The 26,382-nt window shown below is 39.8% G+C and overlaps 1 protein-coding gene across 7 annotated transcripts in view; it reads left to right on the top strand.

The window, feature by feature from the left end:
- SPAG17 (sperm associated antigen 17) overlaps positions 1 to 26,382 on the top strand; it is a 283,690-nt gene that overhangs the window by 189,707 nt on the left and 67,601 nt on the right. For 6 of the 7 annotated variants that reach the window (XR_015160805.1, XM_086392104.1, XM_086392103.1 and 3 more), the window contains 12 exons: positions 7,009 to 7,197; positions 9,212 to 9,357; positions 9,462 to 9,592; positions 11,367 to 11,494; positions 14,726 to 14,908; positions 16,292 to 16,405; positions 17,460 to 17,505; positions 19,675 to 19,774; positions 19,993 to 20,040; positions 22,412 to 22,511; positions 23,227 to 23,329; positions 25,734 to 25,865. Coding sequence is in view for 6 of the 7 variants with exons in the window: in XM_086392104.1 (XP_086248230.1) it covers positions 7,009 to 7,197; positions 9,212 to 9,357; positions 9,462 to 9,592; positions 11,367 to 11,494; positions 14,726 to 14,908; positions 16,292 to 16,405; positions 17,460 to 17,505; positions 19,675 to 19,774; positions 19,993 to 20,040; positions 22,412 to 22,511; positions 23,227 to 23,329; positions 25,734 to 25,865 (1,420 nt within the window). In the remaining variant the exon portion in view is untranslated. The remainder of the gene's footprint in view (positions 1 to 7,008; positions 7,198 to 9,211; positions 9,358 to 9,461; positions 9,593 to 11,366; positions 11,495 to 14,725; positions 14,909 to 16,291; positions 16,406 to 17,459; positions 17,506 to 19,674; positions 19,775 to 19,992; positions 20,041 to 22,411; positions 22,512 to 23,226; positions 23,330 to 25,733; positions 25,866 to 26,382) is intronic. The other variant, XM_086392107.1, reaches the window with a different exon arrangement.

Raw genomic sequence — 26,382 nt, 5'->3', positions numbered from 1 at the left:
GTATTGGGGTATACTTGTATTGGGGTATAGCTGACTGTATTGGGGTATAGCTGATTGGAGAAGGAAATGGCAACCCACTCCAGTATTCTTGCCTGGAGAATTCCAGGGACAGAGGAGCCTGGTGGGCTGCTGTCTATGGGGTCACACAGAGTTGGACATGACTGAAGTGACTTAGCATAGCTGATTAACAATGTTGTAATGGTTTCAGGTGAACAGAAAAGGGACTCAACCTTACATACACATGTATCCATTCTCCCCCAAACTCTCCTCCCATCCAGGCTTCCACATAACATTTAGCAGAGTTCCTGTGCTATCAGAATATTCATTTTTTAAGAAAGCATCGTATTTCAGTACTGTATGTCCTACCAGAGGTCATAAAAATCTGTGATGCTGTGATGAGGCCTTATTTTTATCATAGCCCTGGACTCTGCTGGTTACAACTATAAAGGCAAAGAAATTTTAGCACCAATGTAAGTTACCACTGAAGGAAGAGATGTAACAGAAAGGAGATCCAACCTGGAGACATTCAGTGTCTGATACAATTGTGTAGAAGCATGTTTGCCCACATCTCCTGAAACACTGATTGCACCTCATTGAGAAATACACATATCTTAGCTCCCAGTTGGGGAAAAAAACTCCAAATAAGCTTAACAACACTTATTTTATAGTTCTATAATTTTATAGAGCATTCACAACCACCTTCTGCCCATCTGAAAGCTGGCATTCACAATCACCTTCTGCCCATCCTCATTGGCCTTGGCACATGTGTCCTTACTGACTCACCAGCATGAAGACACTGGGAAGTGTGATGAGTGAGGCTGGATTTTAGGCAATGTGAAAGAGAGAGAGAGCTTGATTTTGGCCACTGCTATACCTTAGCAGCACTAAAAAGATTGATGAAAACATAAAGGAGGAGGTAGGTGTAACAGCTATTATTGTCTATGATTATAGTGTTTCACAATTGGGGGTGGGAACATCCACCCAGTTGGAAGGTTTCAGAGAGACAAGATGACAAATAATGGGTCTGTTGTCTCCCATGGGAAATCTTCCTCTGTCCTTGGGTCTAGGAACAGAAAGCTGTTTCCCTAGACCAGAAGATTGAGTGTCTTCCTGGGGACAGGGGTGTGTGTGCTTGTGCATGTGCACACTGGAATAAGATTTGACAACTCTTCTATACCAATCTGAACTTGACTCCTTTGGGAGAAGTTAAAGAAATGTAATAAGCATTCTTAGGAATACTACTGAAAAGGGCTTCAAAGGTCCTTTTCCTTATCAGCAGTACCGTAAACAAATGTCATAATGGAGGGAGGCTTATCCTCTACTCAGTGTGTGAAATCAGTTGAAAAAGGAAAGTTTTATATTAAACTCTGAGCAGTATAGATATGTAAAGTCACGAGAATTCTATTTGCCAACTGGCTGCTCTATTGAAGACACTATGTACGTATGTATATAAGTCATTGATATATTTGTCGTGTTGAACCACCATAGCTGTTTTTCCAGGCTAACTTCCTAGAAGGAAAGCCATCTCCTTTTTACAGGTTTTCTTTTTGGCTTTTCTAGATGGTGCTTCACCTAGTGTATATGTCTCAGTTCTGGGAATGTTAGGCCATCATTTTCTATCCAGAGCAGCTTTTAGTAAATTACAGTCAATCTGACGTATTAACAAGCAGACACATTACTTTGTCAACAGAGGTCCATCTAGTCAAAGCTATGGTTTTTCCAGTGGTCATGTATGGATGTGAAAGTTGGACTATAAAGAAAGCTGAGCACCGAAGAATTGATACTTTTGAACTGTGGTGCTGGAGAAGACTCTTGAGAGTCCCTTGGACTGCAAGGAGATCCAACCAGTTAGTCCTAAGGAAAATCAGTCCTGAATATTCATTGAAAGGATTGATGCTGAAGCTGAAACTCCAATACTTTGGCTACCTGATGCAAAGAGTTGACTCATTTGAAATGACCCTGATGCTGGAAAATATGGAAGGCAGGAGGAGAAGGGGACAACAGAGGACGAGATGGTTGGATGGCATCATTGACTCGATAGACATGAGTTTGATTGAGCAAGTTCTGGGAGTTGGTGATGGACAGGGAAGCCTGGCATGCTGCAGTCCATGGGGTTGCAAAGAGTCAGCCATGACTGGGCAACTGAACTGAACTGAACTGACAGTTTGAGTCTATTTTATTGAGGACCTATGGAGCCTGGGAAAATTACAAATTCAACCAGTGTCTATGCTACAATATGCCTGAAACCACAGAGAAGCCTCAGAATTAGTCAAGGTCCAGGGAGAGTTCTCTGGCCTGTGTAATAGTAAAGAGTGAATCTGAGAAACTTCCAGAATGATGGAGTAAGAACCTTCAAAAATCCAATTACTGCTCTCTAAAAACAACTAGAAAGCTGGAACTATTGACAGAATCAACCTTTTTAGAAGTCTGGAAATCAACTAAATGACTATAATGATATGAAGATTATTTTAAAAAAAAAGACAGTCTTGGGAAGAACAGCAAGAATTGTGGTGATTTCGCTTGCCGCGTTCCTCTCCCCTCCCCCAGCTCCAAGGTAGCCTGAACATCAACACTGGCACATGCCTGATAGCAGTGAAAACCAGCAGGCCTGCAGCCACTGAAAGAAGAATAGATCTAGAGCTCCCAAAAGATCCATCACAAGATGTCATCATTCGACCTGTCTGTCCATTTTCTAGAAACCTCTGTTCAACAGGGGTTGTCTTTATTTGGTCTGATTTTGAACTCACTCCCTACAAATAGACTTTTCCCCAAAGAGGGGTGATACTTGAACATTATAGCTGTTGAAGTAGTGACAAAAAACAAGAGGCTAAACAAAAGAGTCAAAAAGAAAAGGAGAATGAGAAGTCCGTAGAGGGCTTTCAAAAGCTCTGACATATTCTCTGGAATCTAGAAAGCCACGCTCCTGTGAAGGGCTATGAACATGCCCATAAGAGGCCTCAGAAAGCCCTGATCTTTCACTCTTGCTGATCAAGAAGCTCTGCACAAGCAGGGAGTGAAGGGTAAGGTGGAATTACAAACTTCCTACTACAGCATTGAAAGCATTCGCCAGTATGCACATAGAGCCCATACAGCCCTCAGCAGAGGCTGAAAGATCTATTAGTGTAAAGTACTTAAGAACGTATCTGCCCAGTTATGAGGAGAACTCCAAGCCTAACAAGCAGATTAGGCCCACGCATGACAATATAAACTTTAAAGAAAGGGTCAGGGGAATCACTGAACAAAGAGCAACAACAACAAAAGTAGCAATAACAAGTCCTGGGGCAAGGATCTAATTTCCAGAGTTGTACATAATACTATTTTTAAGTATCTAGTTTCAACAAAAAATTATAAGACATGGGGGAGTGGGGAAGAGGGGGATTTTGGCCCATAAACAGGGATGGGAAAGGAGGAAGCAATCAATAGAAACCATCCCTGTGGAAACCCAGACTCTGCATTTAAAGAGACAAATTTAAATCAGCTGTTATGTTTTAAAAAGTGAGAAGCCTTGTGTAAAGAACTAAAGCACAATATGAGAATGATGCTTCATAAAGTATAGAACATCAATACATAGAAACTATTTTTTAAAAGAACCACATAGAAATTCTGGAGTTGGAAAGCATAATAACTGTAATGAAAAATTTGCTAATGAGGCTCAATATCAAATTTTGGCTGGCAGAAGAAATAATCAGCAATTATTTGAACTGACTTGAAAATAGATCAATTGAGATTAAGCAGGCTTGAGGAGAGAGAGAAAAAAGAATCAAGAAAAATGAACAGAGCCTCAGAGGATACCATCAGGCATACTAACGCATGCATAATGAGAGTCTGAGAAGGAATAGAGAGAAGGGCTGAAAGATTATTTGAGGAAATAATGGCTTAAAACTTACCAAATTTGATTAAACTATCTACAATTGCAAGAAATCTCAACAAACTTCAAATAAGATAAACTCAGAGATCCACACCTAGACACATCACAGTCAAATTGTGTGAAGACAAAGTCTCACAAGCAATGAGAAAAGGCTCATCAAATATGAGAGATCTCAAAAAAAAGAAAAGAAAAACCCTAAAGCACAACATTGTTAATCAACTATATCATAATAAAAAATTTTTTAAATTGAGGTATCCAATAAGACTAATAGCTATGTTCTCATCAGAAAACATGGAGTCAGAAGGCAGTGATATGACATATTCAAAATGCTTAAAGAAAAAGATCATCAACCAAAAATCCCTCTTTTCAGTAAAATTATCCTAAAATGAAGAAATTAATATAGTTCCAGGGAAACAAAAACTGAAAGGATTTGTTGCTCTTAGACATTCCCTACAAGAAAATCTTTAGATTAAAGATTCCCTTTAGGGAATCCTTCAGGCTGAAACGAACACTACACAGCAATTCAATTATACATAAATAGTACTGGTAAAGATGACAATATAGGTAAATATAAAAGACAGTATACATGTATTTTTGTGGCCTTTTTTATTTAAAAGGCAACTACATAAAACCACTATTATAAAATGTATAAAGATGTAAGTTTTGACAATAACACAAATAAGGAATAGAGCTACATGGAGCAAAGATTTTGTATAATAGTGAAATCATTAGTATCAATCCAATCTAGACAGTAATACATTAAGATGTTAATTGTAATACCCAAAAGACACTAAGAAAGTAACTCAAAAATATATAGTAAAAGAAACAATGGAATTAAAATGGCACACTTGAAAATAATCTATTTAAAACAAAAGAAGGCAGTAATGGATGACTAGAAGGGAAACCAGACATAAGACATACAGAAAAGTGGAAAATGCAAATCTTTTTTTTTTGATTCTTTATTTTATGTTGGAGTATAGCCAGTTAACAATGTTGTGATAGTTCCAGGTGCATAGCAAAGCAACTCAGCCACACACACACACACATGTAGTCATTGTACCCCCGAACTCCCCTCCCATCCAGGCTGCTATATAGCATTGAGCAGAGTTCCCTGTGCTATACACTAGGTCCTTGTTGGTTATCCATCTTAAATATAGCAGTGTGTTCATGTAGATTCCAAACTCCCCACCTCTTCTGTCTACCCTTTCCTCCTGGTAACCATAAGTTTGCTCTCTGTGAGTCTGTTTCCGTTTTATAAGTAAGTTTATTTGTACCACTTTTTTAGATTCCACATGTAAGTAATGTCATATCTCTCTGTGTGTCTTCACTCAGTATGACAGTCTCTAGGTCCATCCATGTTGCTGCAGATGGCATGTTTCACTCTTTTTAATGGCTGGTAATATATATCTCCATCGTATACATGTCCCACATCTTCTGTACCCATTTCTCTATGGACACAGGTTGCTTCCATATCTTGGCTATTGCATGTATCCTTTCCCATGTTTTTCTCTGGATATATGCCCAGGAGTGGGAGTGCAGGGTCATATGGTAACTCTATTTTTAATTTTTTAAGGAACCTCCATACTATTCTCCGTAGTGGCCATACCAATTTACATTCGCACCAACAGTGTAGGAGGGCTCCTTTTTCTCCAGCCCTCGCCAGCATCTCTTATTTGTAGACTTTTTGATAAGGACCATTCTGGCCAGTGTGAGGCGATACCTCATTGTGGTTTTCATACGTCTGCTGCAAGTAGACCCCTTCCATTGGCCCTTGCTGCACAGGCTGGGACACCTCTCCCCAACCCCTGCCACCACCTGCCACAGAAAGTTAAGTTTGAAGAGTAGGGGAAGAGAGAAACATGGCCATGAAGAGAAGGATCTACCTGGAGCTGAGGAAGCAGACTCTGGCAGCTATTTGAGAACTTGTCCTGGGCAATTGCAAGTCAAACAATGGGCAAATTGAGGACTTAATGGCCGAATTTGTGAACTTTGAACTCCTCAGTTTAGCAAAGAGTCAGACACAACTGAGCGACTTCACTTTCACTTTTCACTTTCATGCATTGAAGAAGGAAATGGCAACCCACTCCAGTGTTCTTGCCTGCAGAATCCCAGGGACGGGGGAGCCTAATGGGCTGCCGTCTATGGGGTCTCACAGAGTCAGACACGACTGAAGTGACTTAGCATAGCATAGTTTAGCAAATGTAGGCTTGATTTCAGTTTCAAATCTCCCCAAACTACCTAAATTGAAAAAACTTGAGTTCATTTTAGCATAAAAACTTTTTAAATTTCACACATCTAAACTGAAGTGGAAATAAACAGAATGAAGTATTGATACACACTACAATATAAATGAAGCTTAAAAACTTTATGCCAAGTGAAAGAAGCCAGGCACAAGAGGTGCCAAGTATCACATGCTTCCATTTCTACAGAATGTCTGAAATAGTCAAATCCACAGAGACAGCAGGTCAGTGGTTGCCAGAGACAGGAGAGGTGCAGAATGACTAATGGCATCAGGGTTTCTTTGCAGGACAATGGAAATGTTCTGGAATTAGTGATCATGTTTGCACAAGTTTTTGAACATACTAAAATCCACTGAATGAACACTTTAAAGGGGAGAATATATGGCATGTGAATTATATCTCAAAGAGGCTATCCAAACCAGAAGTCATTATACAAAAGCTATTACTTAAGGTCTGTGTCAGCCACCAGAGGAATGAGGAAAAATAAAAGCTTCTGAAAGCATTTGTCCCATTGCTGTTGACCCCTTTGAAGATGCTCCTTGCCCAAAAACATTAAAGGATTCCAAGAGTTTTGAATAGGGTCAAGTGTGTTTACTTAACATATGCTTTTAATACTTTAATTAAATATCTGAAAAAAGAAGGGGTGTAGATTGCATTAACTGGAAGAAGTATTAAAGTGAGTAGATAAAATATGAGATGCAGGAACAATTATATCCTAATCATTATTTGCCTCCTTATTAAGTAGTCTTTCCCCAAACTTACATCCTCTTTTGTTTTCTTCCTGAAAATACGTTTGTGTCTCAAGTCAATGGATAGTATTTTTTCCTTAAGTGATTTTCTAAATCTCTCAAATCAATCAAGAAATTTTGAATAATTTATCTCTGTGTGTGACCCTTTCAGGTGTTACCTCCAAACACAGGCTGTCTTCATATTGATAGGGACTGTTCAGCTATATATTGCCATGAATCAAGCAGTGACATATACCATCCTTTTCAAAAACGTGAGCAGCTGAGAGCTAGCAGGTACATCATGAAACACACATCAGAGGTTATCTGTGAGGTCATGGATCCCGAAGGAAATACCTTTCAGGTAAAGTGCATCATTAGTATGGAGAGAGAGGCGATGGGTTTGCTTTTGAGATATTTCACCCTAGAGAGCTCCCAAATAGCTTTTTATCTTAGCTGCCTTGGGATTAGTTATCTACTTACTGTCAGTGCTTTGGACAACAGCAATTAATGTCAGTAGCTTTAATTCTCGATTATGCTTCATTGGAGAAGGAAATGGCAACCCACTCCAGTGTTCTTGCCTGGAGAATCCCAGGGACGGGGGAGCCTGGTGGGCTGCTGTCTATGGGGTCTCACAGAGTCGGACACGACTGAAGCGACTTAGCAGCAGCAGCAGGGGATAGCAAACCCAACAATGAGGATGGTTGAAATGGTAAAGCCAAATAAATAATTAGAACAAAAAGGGGGGAAAGTTACTAAACATCTAAAAATAATGTCAACAACGAAGAACAGTGTAAGAATGCTCTGTATCTGGGTTTAAGTGAGAGAAAATACACAGGACAGCAGGCAAGTCTGTTTGACTAGGTAGAGAATCCTTAGAAATATTATCAGCGTGCGGGTTCCAGGAGGACTGAGGATGGGGAGGTGGGAAGCCTGGTGAGGTGCTTAGCTGGTCCATGGTAGAGCTCTGTGTTCTGCTTCTCTGTCCTTCCTCTTATTGCTAAGCCAGGCAGTGACAAACCATGGTCACTTGTTTATATGCGCCCTTGAGTTAAAAATGCAGGCTGACTACATTTTACATTTTTAAACGGTTGGGGAAAATCAGAAGGAGAAGAGAATTTTATGACACAGAAAATTATAGGAAATTCAATTTCAGTGTCATTATATAAAGTTTTATTGGAACATAGCCATGATCATTTGTTTACATATTACCTGTGGCTGCTTTTGCATATAATGGCAGCATTGACTAGTTGCAACAGAAACTCTATGGCCTACAAACCCTAAAATATATACTATCTGGCCCTTGACAAGGAGAGGTCCACCAGCCCTTTCTCTAGGCACTTTTTTCCCACTCCTCACCCCTTGGTGGAATTTCATGTGTTGGCTAGTGGGTGGCAAAGTTACTTTTTAGATTTGAAACCCTGACAAAGAGTCCCCAGCTTTGCATGGGGTGCAGACTGGGCCTGATCCAGGTTTGTTTTTCTGTGCTAAGTAAGTGAGACTCTTCACAGCCTGAGTTCGGGCTACTAAGAGACTTTGATTTACAATGAACTGAAATTGAAACCTAAAGCCCAAACCCTCCAAGTTGAAACATCTAAGCCAAGCATTACTCTAGGCTTTGATGTTCTTCTTGTGCCTTCCCTTCAGTGGCCTTTCAGCCTAAACCACACTCTGTATCTTGACAGTAGCAATGGCTAGGAATGTACATCTCAGAGTGAACCTCCATCTGTTTCCCAGGGTGGTCTATCCATGAGTCTCTAATTCTGTGCTTAGAATCCATACTGTCACTCTTAATGTTTCAAGACAACTGTCACATGAGTAGTCTTTCCTCCTTGTTTAAATTCCCAGTTCCCTGAACTTATCCTCAGAAGATAAGATTGTCCCCTGGTGTGTCCCCTGCCATACTAGTCGCCTTCCTCTGATTGTACTCTGGCTTGTCTTCCCGTTTGTTTTCACATTCTCGGTGTAGTTTGTCAGTGAAGATGTGCTACTACATTTTCACTTTTATTAATGCAGTCTACTGGGGCTTCCCTGGTGGCTCAGCAGTAAAGAATCCACCTGCCAATACAGGAGATGTGGATTCCATCCCTGGGTTGGGAAGATTCCCCTGGAGGAGAAAATGGCAACCTGCTCCAGTATTCTTGCCTGGGAAATCCCATGGACAGAGGAGCCTGGTGAGCTACAGTCCATGGGGTTGCAAGAGTCAGACATGACTTTGTGGCTAAACAACAACAAAATACTTAGGGAATAATACCTTATAAGTAAATATCTTTGATTTTCTGAATATCCAAAAGATTACCTGCTTTCTCAAGTGAGATCAACAAAAATGTAAGCTTTATGGCTTTTTTTTTTAGTTGCTTATCTACTGTGTCCCTTAGGTCATGGCTGATGGTAGTGCATCAACCATCCTACCTGAAAACAACCTGGAAGATGATTTAAATGCAAAAGCTGAAGGTTATGACAGTTTGTCATCCACTCACCTTCATAAGAATCATCTGCAAATCTATGGTGAACATGTCCCCAGGTAATATGATAAGAATAAAATCATGACTTTTATTTTCAGTTCCAAGTTTAAGGAGCATTTTAGCTGAATGTGTCAAGGGATCTGATTTTTATTTCTGCAAACAGGTTTTTTGTTATCTATGCTGATGGATCAGGAGTGGAGCTTCTTCGGGACAGTGACATAGAAGAGTACCTCTCCTTGGCATATGGAGAATCAACTACTGTAGTTCTTCAAGAGCCAGTACAGGAACAACCAGGTAGAGAGCCAGACTGGAAGTTGCTGTGTCCTTTACCAACTCTCATCCTCCATATCCAGTCTACCCTGATGTGGTTGCTATGTTTTCCCCTTTGCTCACTTTTCAACTCTGCTTTCCACCTGGCCGTGTCAGCCTGGTTGTGCAGTGATGTATGTTTGTACTATGCTTTATCTAAGCACCAACCTGTGTAAATTGTGTGAGTCCCTTTCCTACCTATAAGGAGATCTGTATCTGCATTTAGGCTTGTTAGGTAGATTTAGTTATGTACCTAGGTTCCTACTTATGTGTCAGTTTCATCTTAGTAGTAAAAAACAAAAGTGAGGTATATTTCCTAACTTCATTTTTTGTCATTTTGAAGGTGTTGCCTTGATGAATTTAGTATAACAAGAGAATAAAGTAGATTTGATGTGTCAGTTAGAAATCCAACCTGAAATATAGGATAAGTTATGTATTATATTCATTGGGCATTTACATATTTTCATTAATTTCAAGAAATTAGTGTATGACCAAAAAATAGAGACATACATTGCATTAGGTAAGAACCACTGTATATGTAACGTGTGTATTTAAGCACAGAAAAAACAAAAAAGCTTCCATGTTATCCATGCACCAAAGCAATATGCTGTGTCTATCTAGGTTTATGTATGTGTTTCCTGTTTTATCTTTTCTCTGATAGGTGGGGTATATTTTGTATTCATTTATGAGTATGCCCACCTCTATATGCAGTTGTATCTTTGAATGCATCAATGTACATGTGTGTGGTATAATAAATTTGCTTTTTCTCTATGAATATGGAAAGTGGGGAGCTCTGACTGGTTGTATAGTGTGTGTGTAGAACTGTGAGAGAATAAGAATTCATCTCAAATTGCTTCATTAGTCAGTCATTTAGCATCTACATGATAACCCACCATGTACCAAAACTTGGCTGGATGTTAGGGATACAATGGTGAGCTAAGAGAGCAACAAACCCTGCTTTCACAAAGCTTAGAGTCTAAGGAAAGAGATGGGCGTTAATTACATAGTCACACAAATACCTGTATGCTTATAAATTGGGATAAGGCGTATGGAGTAAAGGAATATGGTTCCATGAGAGCATCTAACAGGGGAGCCTGACATAATCTAGAAGGCTTTCCTGAAAACGTTGGAGCCAAGAACTGCTGGATAAGTAGGCACTAATTAAAATAGGAGGAGGAGCTTTCTTGGAAGAGGGAATACAAAGCAGGAAGCTTGGAACAGAGGAGAAAAGGCCAAAGGAGCCAAAGTATAGAAGGGAAAATAGCCCAAGTTGAGGAGGCAGGAGAAAACATGAAGGCCTCAGTTTTATCATATAAACGATGGGAAGTCAAAGAAAAGTCTACATGGTGGACTAACACAGTCAGTCACCCTGCCTGTGGAAGGAGGTTCATTCACAGAGTAGAGGTGGGAAGAAAAGTTCATTGTTGCTGAGGTCCAAAACAGGATCTCTCTGCGGGAAATAGTCTAAGGTTGGGTCAGTGGAGGGGAAAAAGGTGGATGAACTCAAGAGATGCTTAGTGGTAGAACTGACAGGACTTGCGTCTGATTTCTGAAGGACAGTGAAGTGTCAATTAATGCTTTCAAGTGGTCTGAATGCAGCTTTTAGATGTTACTCTGACTAAAAGACTTTCCTTATTAGACCCCGAGGTCCTTAAGCATGATCGCTGTGTCTGGCTTATCAAATGTGTTTAATATTTGCCGAATTTCTCCCAGTATTTCTGACAGAGACATGACCCTCTGCTAACTCTCTGTGACCCAGGTGCCCTGAGCATCACCGTCCTTCGCCCTTTCCATGAAGTGTCACCATGGCTAGTGAAGAAAGAATTAGATACGATTGTTCCTCCTAATCTCCAGTCAAGGACATGGGAGACCTTTCCCTCAGTTCAGGTATAAATTTTCCTGCTGTGAAGTCACCATATATGCATATCCATCCATCCATGGATCAGAGCTCAGGTCTTCTCCTGTATATTCACCTCTTTTCATTCTTTTGTAAATTGTTAACAGGATCAAGGAGTTTTATATTTGAATACTTTGACATTTGTAGATTTTGGAGAAATATACCTGATTAATCTCAATTTTATTTTTTTAGTCTACATTGCTGGTTTGAACATCTTCCTATCATATAAAAATATCTAGTCTGAGTAACCCATTACTGATACTATGCAATATAGAAATCTTCCTTTCTCCCAATATTTGCTAGTTTTAACGCACAATCTGAGGTCTTTCACTTTCCCTTTGTTCTTAATTTATTAATGCACAAACTGAGTATGTAAGAATAACGTGAAACATTAAATATACGGACTCGGAATCTCAGTGTTAAAAAGTAAGCATTGTAATTGTGTCAGCTTAGAGAAGCCTCACCTAAGATTTTTTTAAAGAATGAAAGAAAATATCTTAAGAAATCATAAAGTCCTGCATCTTGCCAGGTTTGTCATTTAATTTTGCAAGCAGTTTATGTAATATGTCCAGCAAACTGTCAGATGTTAAATTGTTAAATCAGTGAAGGCATTGGTAACATGATCAGGGAAAGATAGTACTGTGAAGTAAGGAGGATAATGTTTTTTAGTTATGATTATCTTGGTTTCTTTATCCAGTCTTATAGTTGTGGAAGCACAGGTAATGAACTCTTAAGATAGCAAAGATCGCCTAACCCTCTGTTTCAGTTTGGTACCTATAATCAACATGGTGAATGAAGGTGATCTGAATTCTAATCTTGACTTTATCAATTATTAATATGGAATTTGAGACAAGTCACCCTTGATCTCTGCTTCCTTATCTGAAAATTGAAAGCTCATACCAAATGGTTTACAAAGGCTATCTCCAAGTTGAATGTATTTATTGCATTATGAAAAATAATATACCACATTTGAGATGAATGAAGGAAGTTCCTTCTCTTCCTCCAAAATTCCTATAGCTGTGACCTCTGACCAGTGGAGTGACCCAGCCCAGGCAAGCTCCTGAGTAGCTGTCACTGACCATGCATTTGACATGAAGAGCAACTTAAAATGAAACACATCAAGCCCACACAACTCCTGAAAGTCAATTCCAAAAAACATAAGAGATGTGCATCGACACAAGGCACACATTTCTGCAGAAGAGATCCTGGGAAGATTCTGACAGCATGCTTAATCTAGAGTGAGGTCAAAGACCACCCAGATCTATGGCTTGATTTTTCCTTCAAAGGATCTCTCCGAGCTTAATTCCAAATGTTTTAGGCTCTCTGTGGGTATAAAAATATGTGTGTGTGCTAAATCACTTCAGTCATGTCCAGCTCTTTGTGACCCTATGGACTGTAGCCCACCAGGCTCCCTTGTCCACGGGATTCTCTATGGAAGAATACTGGAGTGGGAGGCCATTTCCCCCTCCAGTGGATCTTCTCAACCCAGGGATCAAACCAATGTCTCTTGCATCTCCTGCATTGTCAGGCAGGTTCTTTACCACTAGAGCCACCTGGGAAGACCAGGTAGTCTCATGCATTTGGCATAAACAAAGCTTCTGCTGCATCACCATGGCAACAGCATGGCTTAGCATTCCCTTAAATGCTATCCAGTAGGATATCAGGCAACAGGATTTTAAAATGTCCTTATTTTTGGTAACACATATAAAGAGGAAAACTTGTCCAGTTCATTCCTAATTTTCCTTATATTTGCAAAAATTTTGAGAGCAGGGATCCCTTTTTTTTTCACTATTATATTCACTAATGAGAGGTTCCCAGCATATAGTGTCTCCAGTTCAGTTCAGTTCAGTCGCTCAGTCTTGTCCGACTCTGCAACCCCATGCAATGCAGCATGCCAGCCTCCCTGTCCATCTCCAACTCCCAGAATTTATTCAGACTCATGTCTATTGAGTCGGCGATGCCATCCAACCATCTCATCCTCTGTCATCCCCTTCTCATCCCACCTTCAATCTTTTCCAGCATCAGGGTCTTTTCAAATGAGTCAGTTCTTTGCATCAGGTGGCCAAATTATTGGAGTTTCAGCTTCAGCATCAGTCCTTCCAATGAATATTCAGGACTGATTTCCTTTAGGATGGACTGGTTGGATCTTCTTGCAGTCCAAGGGACTCTCAAGAGTCTTCTCCAACACCACAACTCAAAAGCATCAATTCTTTGGCCCTCAGCTTTCTTTATAGTACAGTTCTCACATCCATACATGACTACTGGAAAAACCATAGCTTTGACTAGATGGACCTTTGTTGGCCAAGTAATGAATGTCTCTGCTTTTTAATACGCTGTCTAGGTTGATCATAACTTTTCTTCCAAGGAACCAGCGTCTTTTAATTTCATAGCTGCAGTCACCATCTGCAGTGATTTTGGAGCCCCCCAAAATAAAGTCACTCAGTGTTTCCACTGTTTCCCCATCTATTTGCCATGAAGTGATGGAACCAGGTGCCATGATCTTAGTTTTCTGAATGTTGAACTTTAAGCCAACTTTTTCACTCTCCTCTTTCACTTTCATCAAGAGGCTCTATAGTTCTTCACTTTCTGCTATAAGGGTGGTGTCATCTGCATATCTGAGGTTATTGGTATTTCTCCCAGAAATCTTGATTCCAGCTTGAGCGTCTTCCAGCCCAGCGTTTCTCATGATGTACTCTGCATATAAGTTAAATAAGCAGGGTGACAATATATAGCCTTGATGTACTCCTTTCCTGATTTGGAACCAGTCTGTTGTTCCATGCCCAGTTTTAACTGTTGCTTCCTGACGTGCACACAGATTTCTCAGGAGGCAGGTCAGGTGATCCAGTATTCCCATCACTTTAAGAATTTTCCACAGTTTGTTGTGATCCACACAATCAAAGGCTTTGGTGTAGTCAGTAAAGCAGAAGTAGATGTTTTATGGGAACTCTCTGTTTTTCGATGATCCACTGGATGTTGGCAATTTGATCTCTGGTTCCTCTACCTTTTCTAAATCCAGCTGGAACATCTGGAAATTCACAGTTCACGTACTGTTGAAGCCTGGCTGGGAGAATTTGGCCATCACTTTGCTAGCGTGTGAGATGAGTGCGATTGTGCGGTAGTTTGAGCATAGTGTCTACATAATAAGTACACAGTGGAAGAAAAAATCTAATATTAAAACATACTCATTTCTTTGATGGTGGTTTTGCTTATTTTGGTGACAGAAAAAAACTCCAGGACCTCCATTTGGCACTCAGATTTGGAAGGGTCTCGACATTGGCTCCAAACAGTTAGTGAACACTCCAGCCCCTATACTGAAGAGCCCCAGTGTGCTACAGACACGCCAGTTCATCCAGCACGAGGTCATAAAGAATGAGGTGAAACTGAAACTGCAGATTTCCCTGAAGGTAAGGGATTGCAGGTAACCTGACCAAAAGAATCAGCAACAGGGCAACCATTCCTCTTGGTTTCCTAAGGAACCTGAACTTACGGAATTGTACCAATATTTATTTAATGCAACACATGAATGCCAATCTTCAGTAGGAGGTTGCATGATGGAAAATATTTCGTGGTTCCCATAAAGTAGAGGAAGTATTAAGGCTCCAAAGACGTTGAGAAGATAAGTATCTTTTAAATGTGATTGCAGTATTGTTGTCCTCCTTTCTCACTCTCTGGAAAACTGATCTAGTAACCTCTGGGAAAAGGTAGAACTGCATATTAACTTGATACTTGTCCCTAATGTAAGTTATTTCCTAGTTTTTCTCCTTCTGTGACCAGGCATGTTGTATTATATAACACTTCTTGAGCGTTTCTGACAGACTGCTGGCTGTCTATTTATCAGTGGCAGCTAGTTACTGGTTGAAAATGGGAAGCAGTAGGATTCCCTGAATAATCTTCATTCTTCCATGGAAGAAAAGGATTTAGTTAGTCTTTGGAAACAGTCGAAGCTTTTGCTGATATATAGTTCACTATTAAGCATGTCTGCAGTGCCTCACTGTCAAGAGTGTCCACTATCTCAGAACGTGTGTCGTATGTGTTTAGTTTATGGCTACACATCCAACACCTGGCATACAGCAGGGGACCGTTATTCATGAAAATTCAAGTATTTATGGTTTTCAGCAAAGGCATGAACTGAGCCACTTACATTCATAAGTATCATCTTGAAGACTATACCTGCAGAGGACTCTAGAAATCATCTATCCCAGCGCTGTCCATTTTATTGATGAGGACGCTGAGTGAGAAGCTGGGCTTCTCTGAGGTCTGCTGCTGCTGCTGCTGCTAAGTCGCTTCAGTCGTGTCCGACTCTGTGCGACCCCGTAGACAGCAGCCCACCAGGCTCCTCTGTCCATGGGATTCTCCAGGCAAGAACACTGGAGTGGGTTGCCATTTCCTCCTCCAATGCATGAAAGTGAAAAGTGAAAGTGAAGTCGTTCAGTTGTGTCCGACACTTAGCGACCCCATGGACTGCAGCCTACCAGGCTCCTCCGTCCATGGGATTTTCCAGGCAGGAGTACTGGAGTGGGGTGCCATTGCCTTCTCCATCTGAGGTCTGCAGACAGTTCTAATGGCCCGTGGCTCTTACAGCTTTACTCTTGAGCTTTTCGGGTCTTTGCTTATTAACATATTAAGGAAAAGCCTTTCCAGATTGCTTGACTAGTAGCTGGTTGCTGAGCAGTGTAAACTTACATATTCTTAACCTTTTGTAATATTTCCAGTTGCTGTTAACTATTTTGTATCTCTCTCTACCATACTTCTGTGTTTTATTGATTTCTTTTATTCTACTGATTTAGGATTACATAAACCATATTCTAAAGAAAGAAGATGAGTTGCAGGAAATGACAGTTAAAGATTCCAGAACTGAGGAGGAGAGAGGCAATGCTGCAGATCTCCTCAAGCTGGTTATGGTGAGAAAGAAATGTTTCCTAGTCCAGTGTTTTTTGCTTTTGTTTCAGTATTCAATGCATCAAGACAAAATATTGTAAATAACAGCTATTTCTGTCACTTTTATGAAGGTTTCTCCCCCTCCTTATAATTTCTTATTTCTGTGGAACCCTGATTCCTTATATGTATCACATTTTGTAAACACTTTTTGAAAGAAAGTGAAAGTGAAGTCTGTTAGTCATTTGTGACCCTGTGGACTGGCCTGCCAGGCTCCTCTGTCCCTGGGATTCTCCAGGCAAGAATACTGGAGTTGGTTGCCATTTTCTTCAGGGGATCTTCCTGACCCAGGGATTGAACCCAGGTCTCCCACATTTGCAGGCAAACTCTTTTACCATCTGAGCCACCAGAGAATCCCAATATGATGCGTTTTAGTCTCTTCCTTCAGAGAAGGCAATGGCAACCCACTCCAGTACTCCTGCCTGGAAGATTCCATGGACGGAGGAGTCTGGTGGGCTGCAGTCCATGGTGTCTCTAAGAGTCGGACACGACTAAGTGACTTCACTTTCACTTTTCACTTTCATGCATTGGAGAAGGAAATGGCAACCCACTCCAATATTCTTGCCTGAAGAATCCCAGGGACAGAGGAGCCTGGTGGGCTGCCGTCTATGGGGTCACACAGAGTCGGACACGACTGAAGCAACTTAGCAGTAGCAGCAGTAGCCATAGTCTCTTCCTTGACGCATGAATAATTCTGAAGGCTCTTAAATAAAAGTTTTTATTGTCTTCAGAGAAGCTGGCATTCATTGAAATGTATGAATTAATAAATGAAATTGGAAGAAGGAAGAAAAAGCAATTTCTACGCTTAAGTGTAGAGTGATTTCCACTTTTAGAAATTTGCTAAATGAAATAAATGACTAAAAGAAAAATCACTTTTTGTATCAGCATTAAAAACTAATTCATTTTACAGTAGTTTCCATAAAAGATCAATTTGCATATATAAAGAAGAATCTTGCTAAACAAAGTAAATTTTGTATGTAATATAATAATTACTATTAAGGAACTCTCTCTTCATTTCAGTCTTTCCCTAAAATGGAGGAAACTACAAAAAGTCATGTTACTGAAGGTAATTGTACTTAATATTTTTCTGTAAAATAGTTATAGATTTCAAAGGAGCAATCTTAAATACACTTCTCAGTTAAATTCTCTCATCTGATAGCAAAGTAGCGTATACATATTTGTTGTCATACTGGCCATGTTGTACTGTAATGACTTTTTTATACGCTTTCCTGTCTAAATTGTGAGAGTCTTAAAACCATGATTGCCTCAAATTCATTTTTGTCGCATGTTGCGTGAAAAATGTTGACATTTGGCTTTTAAGTTAGTGTCAACTTGTATTTAGAACATAGCAAACATACAGGAAGGAAGCAGTCAACCGAATAACACTCTACCCCTAACACACGCAGTCACATACACAAAACTTTGGAGCAACTACATAGATATAACAAAAACCTTGCCATGTTTTACACTACATGTAGCCCAAGCAGTCTACTTTTGGAAAGCAATTTATTTGGGACCATATACAACCCCAGCAAACTTGGTTATACAGTTTCATAGTTCATAGAAGATAAGCAGCAGAGAATTTTTGTGGTTTGGGGTTTTCTTTTCTGACTGTATGACAAAAGTCAGAAACTGGCAGCCACGGGCTCCGTTCAGCCCACAGGCGTGTTTTGCGTGTCCTGCGTGGTGCTGGCTTGCACAGCTGTGTTTGTTGTTTGGTATATCTGAGTCTTCCTCTACCATACAGTGACATGTAGCTGAAGATGATTAGCAGCTGCGCCTCCAGGACTGCCATGAACCAAAGGGTCCATCAAAGCCCCCAGCGTCTCCTGGTGCTTACAGTCTGTTGTCACTCTTTTTGTGGGTGGCCTCTTACATTAGGGTTGCCAGATTTAACAAATGAAAATACAGAAGACCCAGTCAAATTTGAATTTCAGAGAAACAACACATTTTTTTTTATTATGAGCAAGTTCCAAAATAACAAGGAGCATGCTTATACTAAAAAATCTGTTACTGCTTCTCTGAAGTTCACATTTGACTAGATGTCCTACACTAGTAACCCTACATTGTAGCATTTGAATTTTTAACCTCTGGTGTGAGGGAACAGTCAGTGAACAGGTAAATGCACAAGTTGCCCAATATTGAAGGATAAACCAAATGTATTTTTCAAACAAACAGATGCAGGAATCAACAGTCTCACATGTTTACAGCTGCCTGACGCATTAATAGTGGTGATCCTAAGTCACTGGCCCTCAAAGTACTTCCTAAAGCACTAGTCTATGACATGGTTCCATGGAGAAGGCAATGGCACCCCACTCCAGTACTCTTGCTTGAAAAATCCCATGGACGGAGGAGCCTGTTAGGCTGCAATCCATGGGGTCGCTAAGAGTCGGACATGACTGAGTGACTTCACTTTCACTTTTCACTTTCATGCATTGGAGAAGAAAATGGCAACCCATTCCAGTGTTCTTGCCTGGAGAATCCTGGGGACGGGGGAGCCTGGTGGGCTGCTGTCTATGGGTTCGCACAGAGTTGGACACAACTGAAGTGACTTAGCATAGCATAGCATAGCATTACATGGTTCCAGAGGAAAATGAGTTTTATGATAAAATAAGTTTGGATACTGCTGCATAATGCCTTATTTTCTTAGACAGTCACAAGGTACATGAACTAATTAAGGGTTCAGAAAAGTCCTAAAGTAATAAAACATATTTAACCTTATATAAATCAGTATTTCCTAAACTCATATAACCATGGGATAGGGAACCTTCCTTTCTTTTTTTATCTCCTGTTAACATTTTGCTGAGACCATGTTGTGGAATAACCTCTGAGAATCACTGCCCAAATAATCAAACAACCATCATCTTGTATTCATATCCTTGGATTCAGACCCTAAGGTATCTTTTTAAAAACAATTTCAATAAGATATTTACTTTTGTGGAGTTTTGGTGCTTCAGATGTGAAGAAACTCAGGTAGAACATTGATTCCCCTGATGATGTGGGACAGATGAAGAGTTTGCCACATTTTATGTTTTGATTCTGAGGTGTGTGTTTTCTAGAGGGATGTTTCATAGAGCTACCTGGTTTCCTGTGATATTATAACTTGGTCATGGAAATTCTAGTAAACACTTGAGAGGCTAAATATAGGCTCTTAGAAAACATCTCAGATGAATGCTGATTGTGTGTTGTGCTGTCAAGAAGTGAGGATAAAAGCTAAACCCATCTATTTTTAAAGTTGCAGCCCACCTAACTGATTTATTTAAGCAGTCTTTGGCTAATGCTACGGAATGTCCACCAGAAACCTTTGAGACAGATTTCCTTGAAAAGAAATTGAGGTAAGATGATCCAATAATGTGTTCCAATCAGTATTAAGGAAATGAGGAGGAAATGGGAGATAAGAGTATAATACTGAAGGTGATAATATCTAGGAATTCTCAGCCTTTCATCTTCCACGCTGTTAACAATTTATCTTGCAAGGGTGGTTTTTCTTCTATTGTCTGTAAGCTGAGAGCATTGCCCTTTTAAATCATATTTTCCCTTTCCTTTTACACAGGCACACAGAGACAACAAAGCGCTGGAAAGAAAAACTAGCTCAAAAGAGGTAATTCTACCCTGAAGTCTACAGAAGCGTGTGAAAGGCCCAGTTTTGTGGAGTCATAGAATTTTAGGATGGGATGGTTTGCAAGGTCCTACCATCTAGGCTCCCCCTGTTCTTAAAATCTCTGCTAATACATTTCTGCCCAATGGGCATTCATTGTGCAATGATGTTGTAATCTTTTGAGGAAACCCATTATTAGAACATTAGGTAGATCCTCTCTCTGTCATAAGCAAGAAAGCGCTCTTGTATTCTCTGTGCTTTGGTAATTCTAATATATTGATAAATATTCTAGAACTTAATGTAGAGCATTGTCATAAACTCGCAAGGGTTCTTATAATGCACATGAGAAATGTACTCTCAGCATTATGTGTGCTGGTTTCCTTTCAGTCTTAGCTGAGGATTCCAACCCCAGCCCTCTCGCCCTAAAGAAAGGAAGCCAGATATATTTATTGGGTATACAGTAGTACATATTGTACCATTGTACACGTGTGCATGGCTGCTCTCCAGAATGGCTCCCAGGATGAATATGCTTCTTAATAAAAACGTCTGGGTCGTGGAATGTGTTGGATAAGTGGTGAGATAAGACCTTAGGTCTCAGGGGCCACCCTCCTATAAAACTAGAAGATATATACTGTCCTATAGAATATCCCTGAAAGGATTTCCAAGAGCCTGGTGACAGAGTCTGTGGGGAAGGAGGCTGAGAGGTTAGGGGACAGTGTAAGATGAACTTCCTTTCCATGATGTACTCTTTTCTACTTATGTACACGTGCATGCATTATCCATTCACATTTAAATTTTTTTGAAACATTAACATTTTGAATTTTAACCCATAGCTAGGTAATGGCAAGCCAACAAAAGTTTTTGAAGAAAATGCAACATGGAATTAGATATGTGTCCTAGAAAAGAGAAGAGCTAACAACGTGGAAAATGGGTGGGAGATGAGGGTGAAGGAAGGAGAAAGTTTCCAGGATATAGAAGGTGGTCAACAAATGACAGATGCTGTGGAAGAATTGGAAAGGAAAATGAAAAGAGGAATTTGGGCTTATCAGTTGGAAGATTTATTGATTTCTTTTGTGAGAACAGTTTTAAGAGAGTGGTAAGCAGTAGCTAGACTGCCATAGATTGATGAATGAATCCATTGAGGCAGTAGAGATTTAAAGAGAAATTCAAGTTATTTAATAAGACAATTTTCATTCAGCCAGTATTTCTAGAGAGGCCGTCTAATATAAGAGAAAAAGCACTGATCTTAAAGGCAGCAGACCTAGAATCAGCTTCCATTTGATTATCTGCAGAATGTATGATGCCAGCTGGCTATTTTACTTCAGTAAAATTGACTTCAGGATTTCAGTTGCTTATCTATAAAATAGGATGATTAGACTGCCTAATGTCTAGGACCTCTGTCAGTTCACCAACAGCTGACTTGCATGGGCACTAATCAAGATCACTGGCTTAAGGGCATACTACCTGGGTTTTAATTCAGACTTCACCTCTTACTGGTGACGTGATTTAGGGTAGGTTACTTAACTTCTATGTGGGCTTCCCTGATAGGTCAGTGGTGAAGCATCTGCCTGCAGTGCAGGAGACCTGGGTTCTATCCCTAGGTTGGGAAGATTCCCTAGAGAAAGAAATGGCAGCCCACTCCAGTATTCTTGCCTGGGAAATGCCATGGACAGAGGAGCCTGGCAGACAACAGTGCATGGGGTTGCAATAACAGTTAGATACAACCTAGCGACTAAAACTCACATGCACATTTAACTTCTATATGCCTTGATTTTTTTGACCAATAAAATGTAAATGTAAAGTGCTTTGCAAACTTTTCCTGGCATGCAATAAGCACTAAAAAATTATTTCAGATAGGGTTAGGTTCAGCTACATTTAACAAACAAGTACAGGTTCTAGTATTGGAAAGATGGCTAGCAGGATTATTGTGATTGTTTTTATTTTACTTTGTGATCATTAATTATTCATAAGCCATTCATTCCCTAAGTTTCCGTGTTTATTACCATTGCTACTGAAATTTTGGAAATCAGTAGAATCTAACTATCAAACTCCAGAGAACTGGAAAGACAGGAAAAAAGGTCAACATGTGGTTTGTAGCCTTCTGAGATCAACTGTAAAACCAAACTACAAGCTGGTGTCATTATTTCCTAGCTTACTTGAAAGTCTAATTTCTAATGTAGGAAGTGTGATCGATTCTAGAGGAAGCAGAAAATGAACTAAAACAATTTGACAGAAAAAATTGCCTGCGTTAATTCTTATCAGTTTTGCTGTTCAGGATCTGCATTTTCTGTGGGATTTAGAGCTGAAACACAAGCAAATAACATTTTAAAATATTTTTTGTCATCTTTTGCATCATTGTGGAAATATCTACCAGGAAGGAAATTGAAAAAACACAGAATTATCTAAAGGAAATTAGGAGCAAAGTAATATCACCCTACTTCAAATCTGAACTGAGCAAGCTTTATCAGTCTCAGGTAATTGAATGTAATTGAATGAGTCCTCGTAAGAATTGATACAATGCCTACGCTATTAATGTAACCTACCTATCATGATGTTGCTTCTTCCCTACTTCAACCATCAGCCCAACCGACTAGCCCACACTCTTCAAGTCCATGTTTTCACAAGCATATGAGAGGGAAGTTCTTTGCCAATGTATTACTATAGCTCCACCTCCCTGCCTTACATTAGCGCTATTAATTACATTCTCCCACCTCTATTTTAAGCCCTTTGGGGGGATTGAATTCTCCCTATTGATGATTACCCTCTGATAAATCCCATTTTGAAATTTTTATTCTATTAAAAATGTCCTCACTCATCAGCTGCTGAGGCAACACTAAGAGATTATGAGTTCTGGAAAGTCCATGGAAGGAGAACATGCCTCACCTCTTCTATGAAATCTTGAAACTCTAAAGCAAAAGGAGTATTGCTATGTGTTCAGAACTCCCTGTGCTTCTGTGAAAATTCCAAATGCTATTATTTACCACAGGTGGCCTGACAAGAAAGTATGGGAAATTATGGGGAACAAAATCTAGAATTAAGTTACTCTCTTGAAAAACTTGTAGTTTACAAACCTTTTTCCCAGGGCCCTAAAAAACACTTTTATCACTGCTCACCAACTCAGTGTGCTTGGAGCAGTTGCCTTTTGGCCATGAGTTAAGTCTAAAATAAGTCTTTGGTTTTTCCTTTAAGTTTAATTATCTGGACACCCTTTCCAAAAACTTGCCTCCTTTGACAAAGAAAGATGAGGATGCAAGCAAAGAAGCCGCTCAAGATACATCCAGTCCTCCTCCAGGTGTGTGCTCATGTAGCTCTTACTCCTGTTCATGTAGAACATAGCCAGTTTCCTTCCACTTTTTGTCTCAGTAATGGCTAATTATATGACCCATTGTGACCTATGTATTATAGATTTGCCTGAGTTATGAGGAAACTAAGCTGTAAATAAAATTTAGTTTCATCCTGTATGCTTAAAATTTGCCTAAAAGTATTGAGAAGACCTGACTAAAGATAAAAATCATGGGAGTATTGAAAGGTTGTTGGAGAATGGGGCATTCATGTGGTCTCAAAGTATCACCTCGCATATTGCCTACTAAATTATAAGGTGAAAGAATGGAGAAAGATGGCGTTTCAACCTTAATCAGGTGATCAAGCTCCTACCAATCGCAAGACCACCTAGCATTAAGTGTTTTCTCATATAGCACAATACAGAGTTCCTAGAGCGACTCTACTTTCACTTTTCACTTTCGTGCATTGGAGAAGGAAATGGCAACCCACTTCAGTGTTCTTGCCTAGAGAATCCCAGGGACGGGGGAGCCTGGTGGGCTGCAGTCTATGGGGTCACACAGAGTCGGACATGACTGAAGCAACTTAGCAGCAGCAGGACCTGTGTAGAATTCTTGCCAAAAATCTTTAACCAGAATTTCATCAAAAGGAAAAAAGCCAAGAAATCCAGAATGTAGACATTTTATAAGACAACTAACAAACTCTTCAAAGAAGTCAATGTCATTTTAAAAATGTTAAAAGATGAGGTGATTGTTCTGTATTAAAAGAGACAAAAGAGACATGAAAACTACTTGTAATATATACATTTTTTTTAAATTTTATTTTATTTTTAAACTTTACATAATTGTATTAGTTTTGCCAAATATCAAAATGAATCCGCCACAGGTATATATGTGTTCCCCATCCTGAACCCTCCTCCCTCCTCCCTCCCCATACCATCCCTCTGGGTCGTCCCAGTGCACTAGCCCCAGGCATCCAGTGTCGTGCGTTGAACCTGGACTGGCGACTCGTTTCTTACATGATATTTTACATGTTTCAATGCCATTCTCCCAAATCTTCCCACCCTCTCCCTCTCCCACAGAGTCCATAAGACTGTTCTATACATCAATGTCTCTTTTGCTGTCTCATACACCGGGTTATTGTTACCATCTTTCTAAATTCCATATATATGTGTTAGTATACTATATTTATGGTTTTCCTTCTGGCTTACTTCACTCTGTATAATAGGCTCCAGTTTCATCCACCTCATTAGAACTGATTCAAATGTATTCTTTTTAATGGCTGAGTAATACTCCATTGTGTATATGTACCACAGCTTTCTTATCCATTCATCTGCTGATGGACATCTAGGTTGCTTCCATGTCCTGGCTATTATAAACAGTGCTGCGATGAACATTGGGGTACACGTGTAGATACTGGATTGAGAAAGAAACAGCTATGGAAGATATTTCAGAGCAATTAGTTGAGTCTGATTTAGGGACTGTATGAAAGGATATTGTGGGATTACTGTAAGTTTTCTTGGGTATGGTGATAGTGTTATAAACATGTAGTGGACATGTCTTCATTTCAGGCGATGCATGTTGAAGAATTTAGGGATGAAATGAAATTTAGTTCTTCTCTTGAATAAACTGGGTTGTTAAAATAACCACACAGAGGGATTTTCTGCTGTACAATGCAATACCACGAGCTCGGCTGCCTGGAATGAGGACAGCCAAGGAAAACACGTAATTACCACGGCATTTGCAAAGCAAAGATTAAGGCTGGAACAAGGACTCATAGATGTGATGGAGCCCAGTCAGGGATGAAGGCACCCTGAGCAGATGACACTAACCAGTCCAGCCTATCTTTCCATTGAAAGGGAGCCAAGGCCACAATATTATCAGCATGGTCCTTCAGGCAGTTTCCACCATTTAACTAGGGTTGGCAAATAAAAGTTGAAATGTATTTGCATCCCCAGTCCTTGAAATATATATATTTAAATTTTGTTTCATATTGCACTGAGTTCTTAGAGCACATTTTAATACAGAGCTACATTTTCAGAGTAATAAATGGACTTAAGATTGGAAACATTTTTAAAAAAGAAATGACAATTCAGTTACTCTGGCCAGGTAAAAGTAGGTTAAATTACCTGGTCTCTGTTTCATAACCCAAGATGACAACTACGCTCTGGTCATAAGGCCCAGAAAGAACCAGCTAGCTCCTTGGGAGTGAGTCTTACAGACACTGTCCTGTTTGTTAATGCCAAACACTGTGTCATATAATGAAAAATCCTGGCTCTTAATGGCTTGCTTCCATTTACTCTCTTTAAAGAGGGTGGGGGGGAAAGCACCTTGTTCATTGTAATACAAACATAAGTAGTCATTGTATCACTGTCCAAAATAACACTTTAAATTATTTGTTTGGGTTTTTTATTTCAGATTCCCAGAAAAATAAAGTTTCAAAACAGGAATCCTCAGATATACTTAGTGTTTCAAAATCAGAGAACCTTGAGGATACCAAGGAGCCTGCTAGCCAAAAGCAAACTGAAAATTTAACAGTGTCTATCAAAGGTATGACAGCCTATTGCTTTATCTCATTGCTTCTGAAAACTGAACATCTTGTCTTTTTGGAGTACGGGAGATGGCCCTCGGGGCACAGTTGGCAGTTACAGAAAAAAATCCTAGTGGGTCATGGATTGTGAATCTGTAGGACTTTGTAAGGCTTCTTAGCACATCAGAGTATCTCAAAAAATATTTTGAGAATGACTACAAGTCCCAGATTGAAGGAAAGAAATGACAAATTTTTGAGATTTGTTATTTTATTTCTTCAATTTATTTTGATTGATTTATTATTTTATGCATCGTGGTTCTAAGAGTTTGTGTGATTTACTGAAAGTCAGGTACCTAGTAGCTTTGTTGAGCCATGAGTGGCTTGGTAGTTGGACTTAGATTTACCTATGATTTCAATACTTCTTTGGCCTGCAGGTGCTGGAAGAGAAACATCTGTCTTACATAGCGTGTCATCTTATTGGGGTAGCAGAAACTCAAGTGTGGAATACTACAGAATAATATCTAGTTCCTGTAGAGT

This window comes from Bos grunniens, chromosome 3 (genome assembly GCF_055505025.1).
Source record: "Bos grunniens cultivar Pamir isolate PY7600 chromosome 3, Bosgru_T2T1.0, whole genome shotgun sequence".
NCBI lineage: Eukaryota > Metazoa > Chordata > Mammalia > Artiodactyla > Bovidae > Bos > Bos grunniens.
Note: the sequence above shows the minus strand (reverse complement) of the source record. Positions and strands in the feature narration are given on the sequence as shown.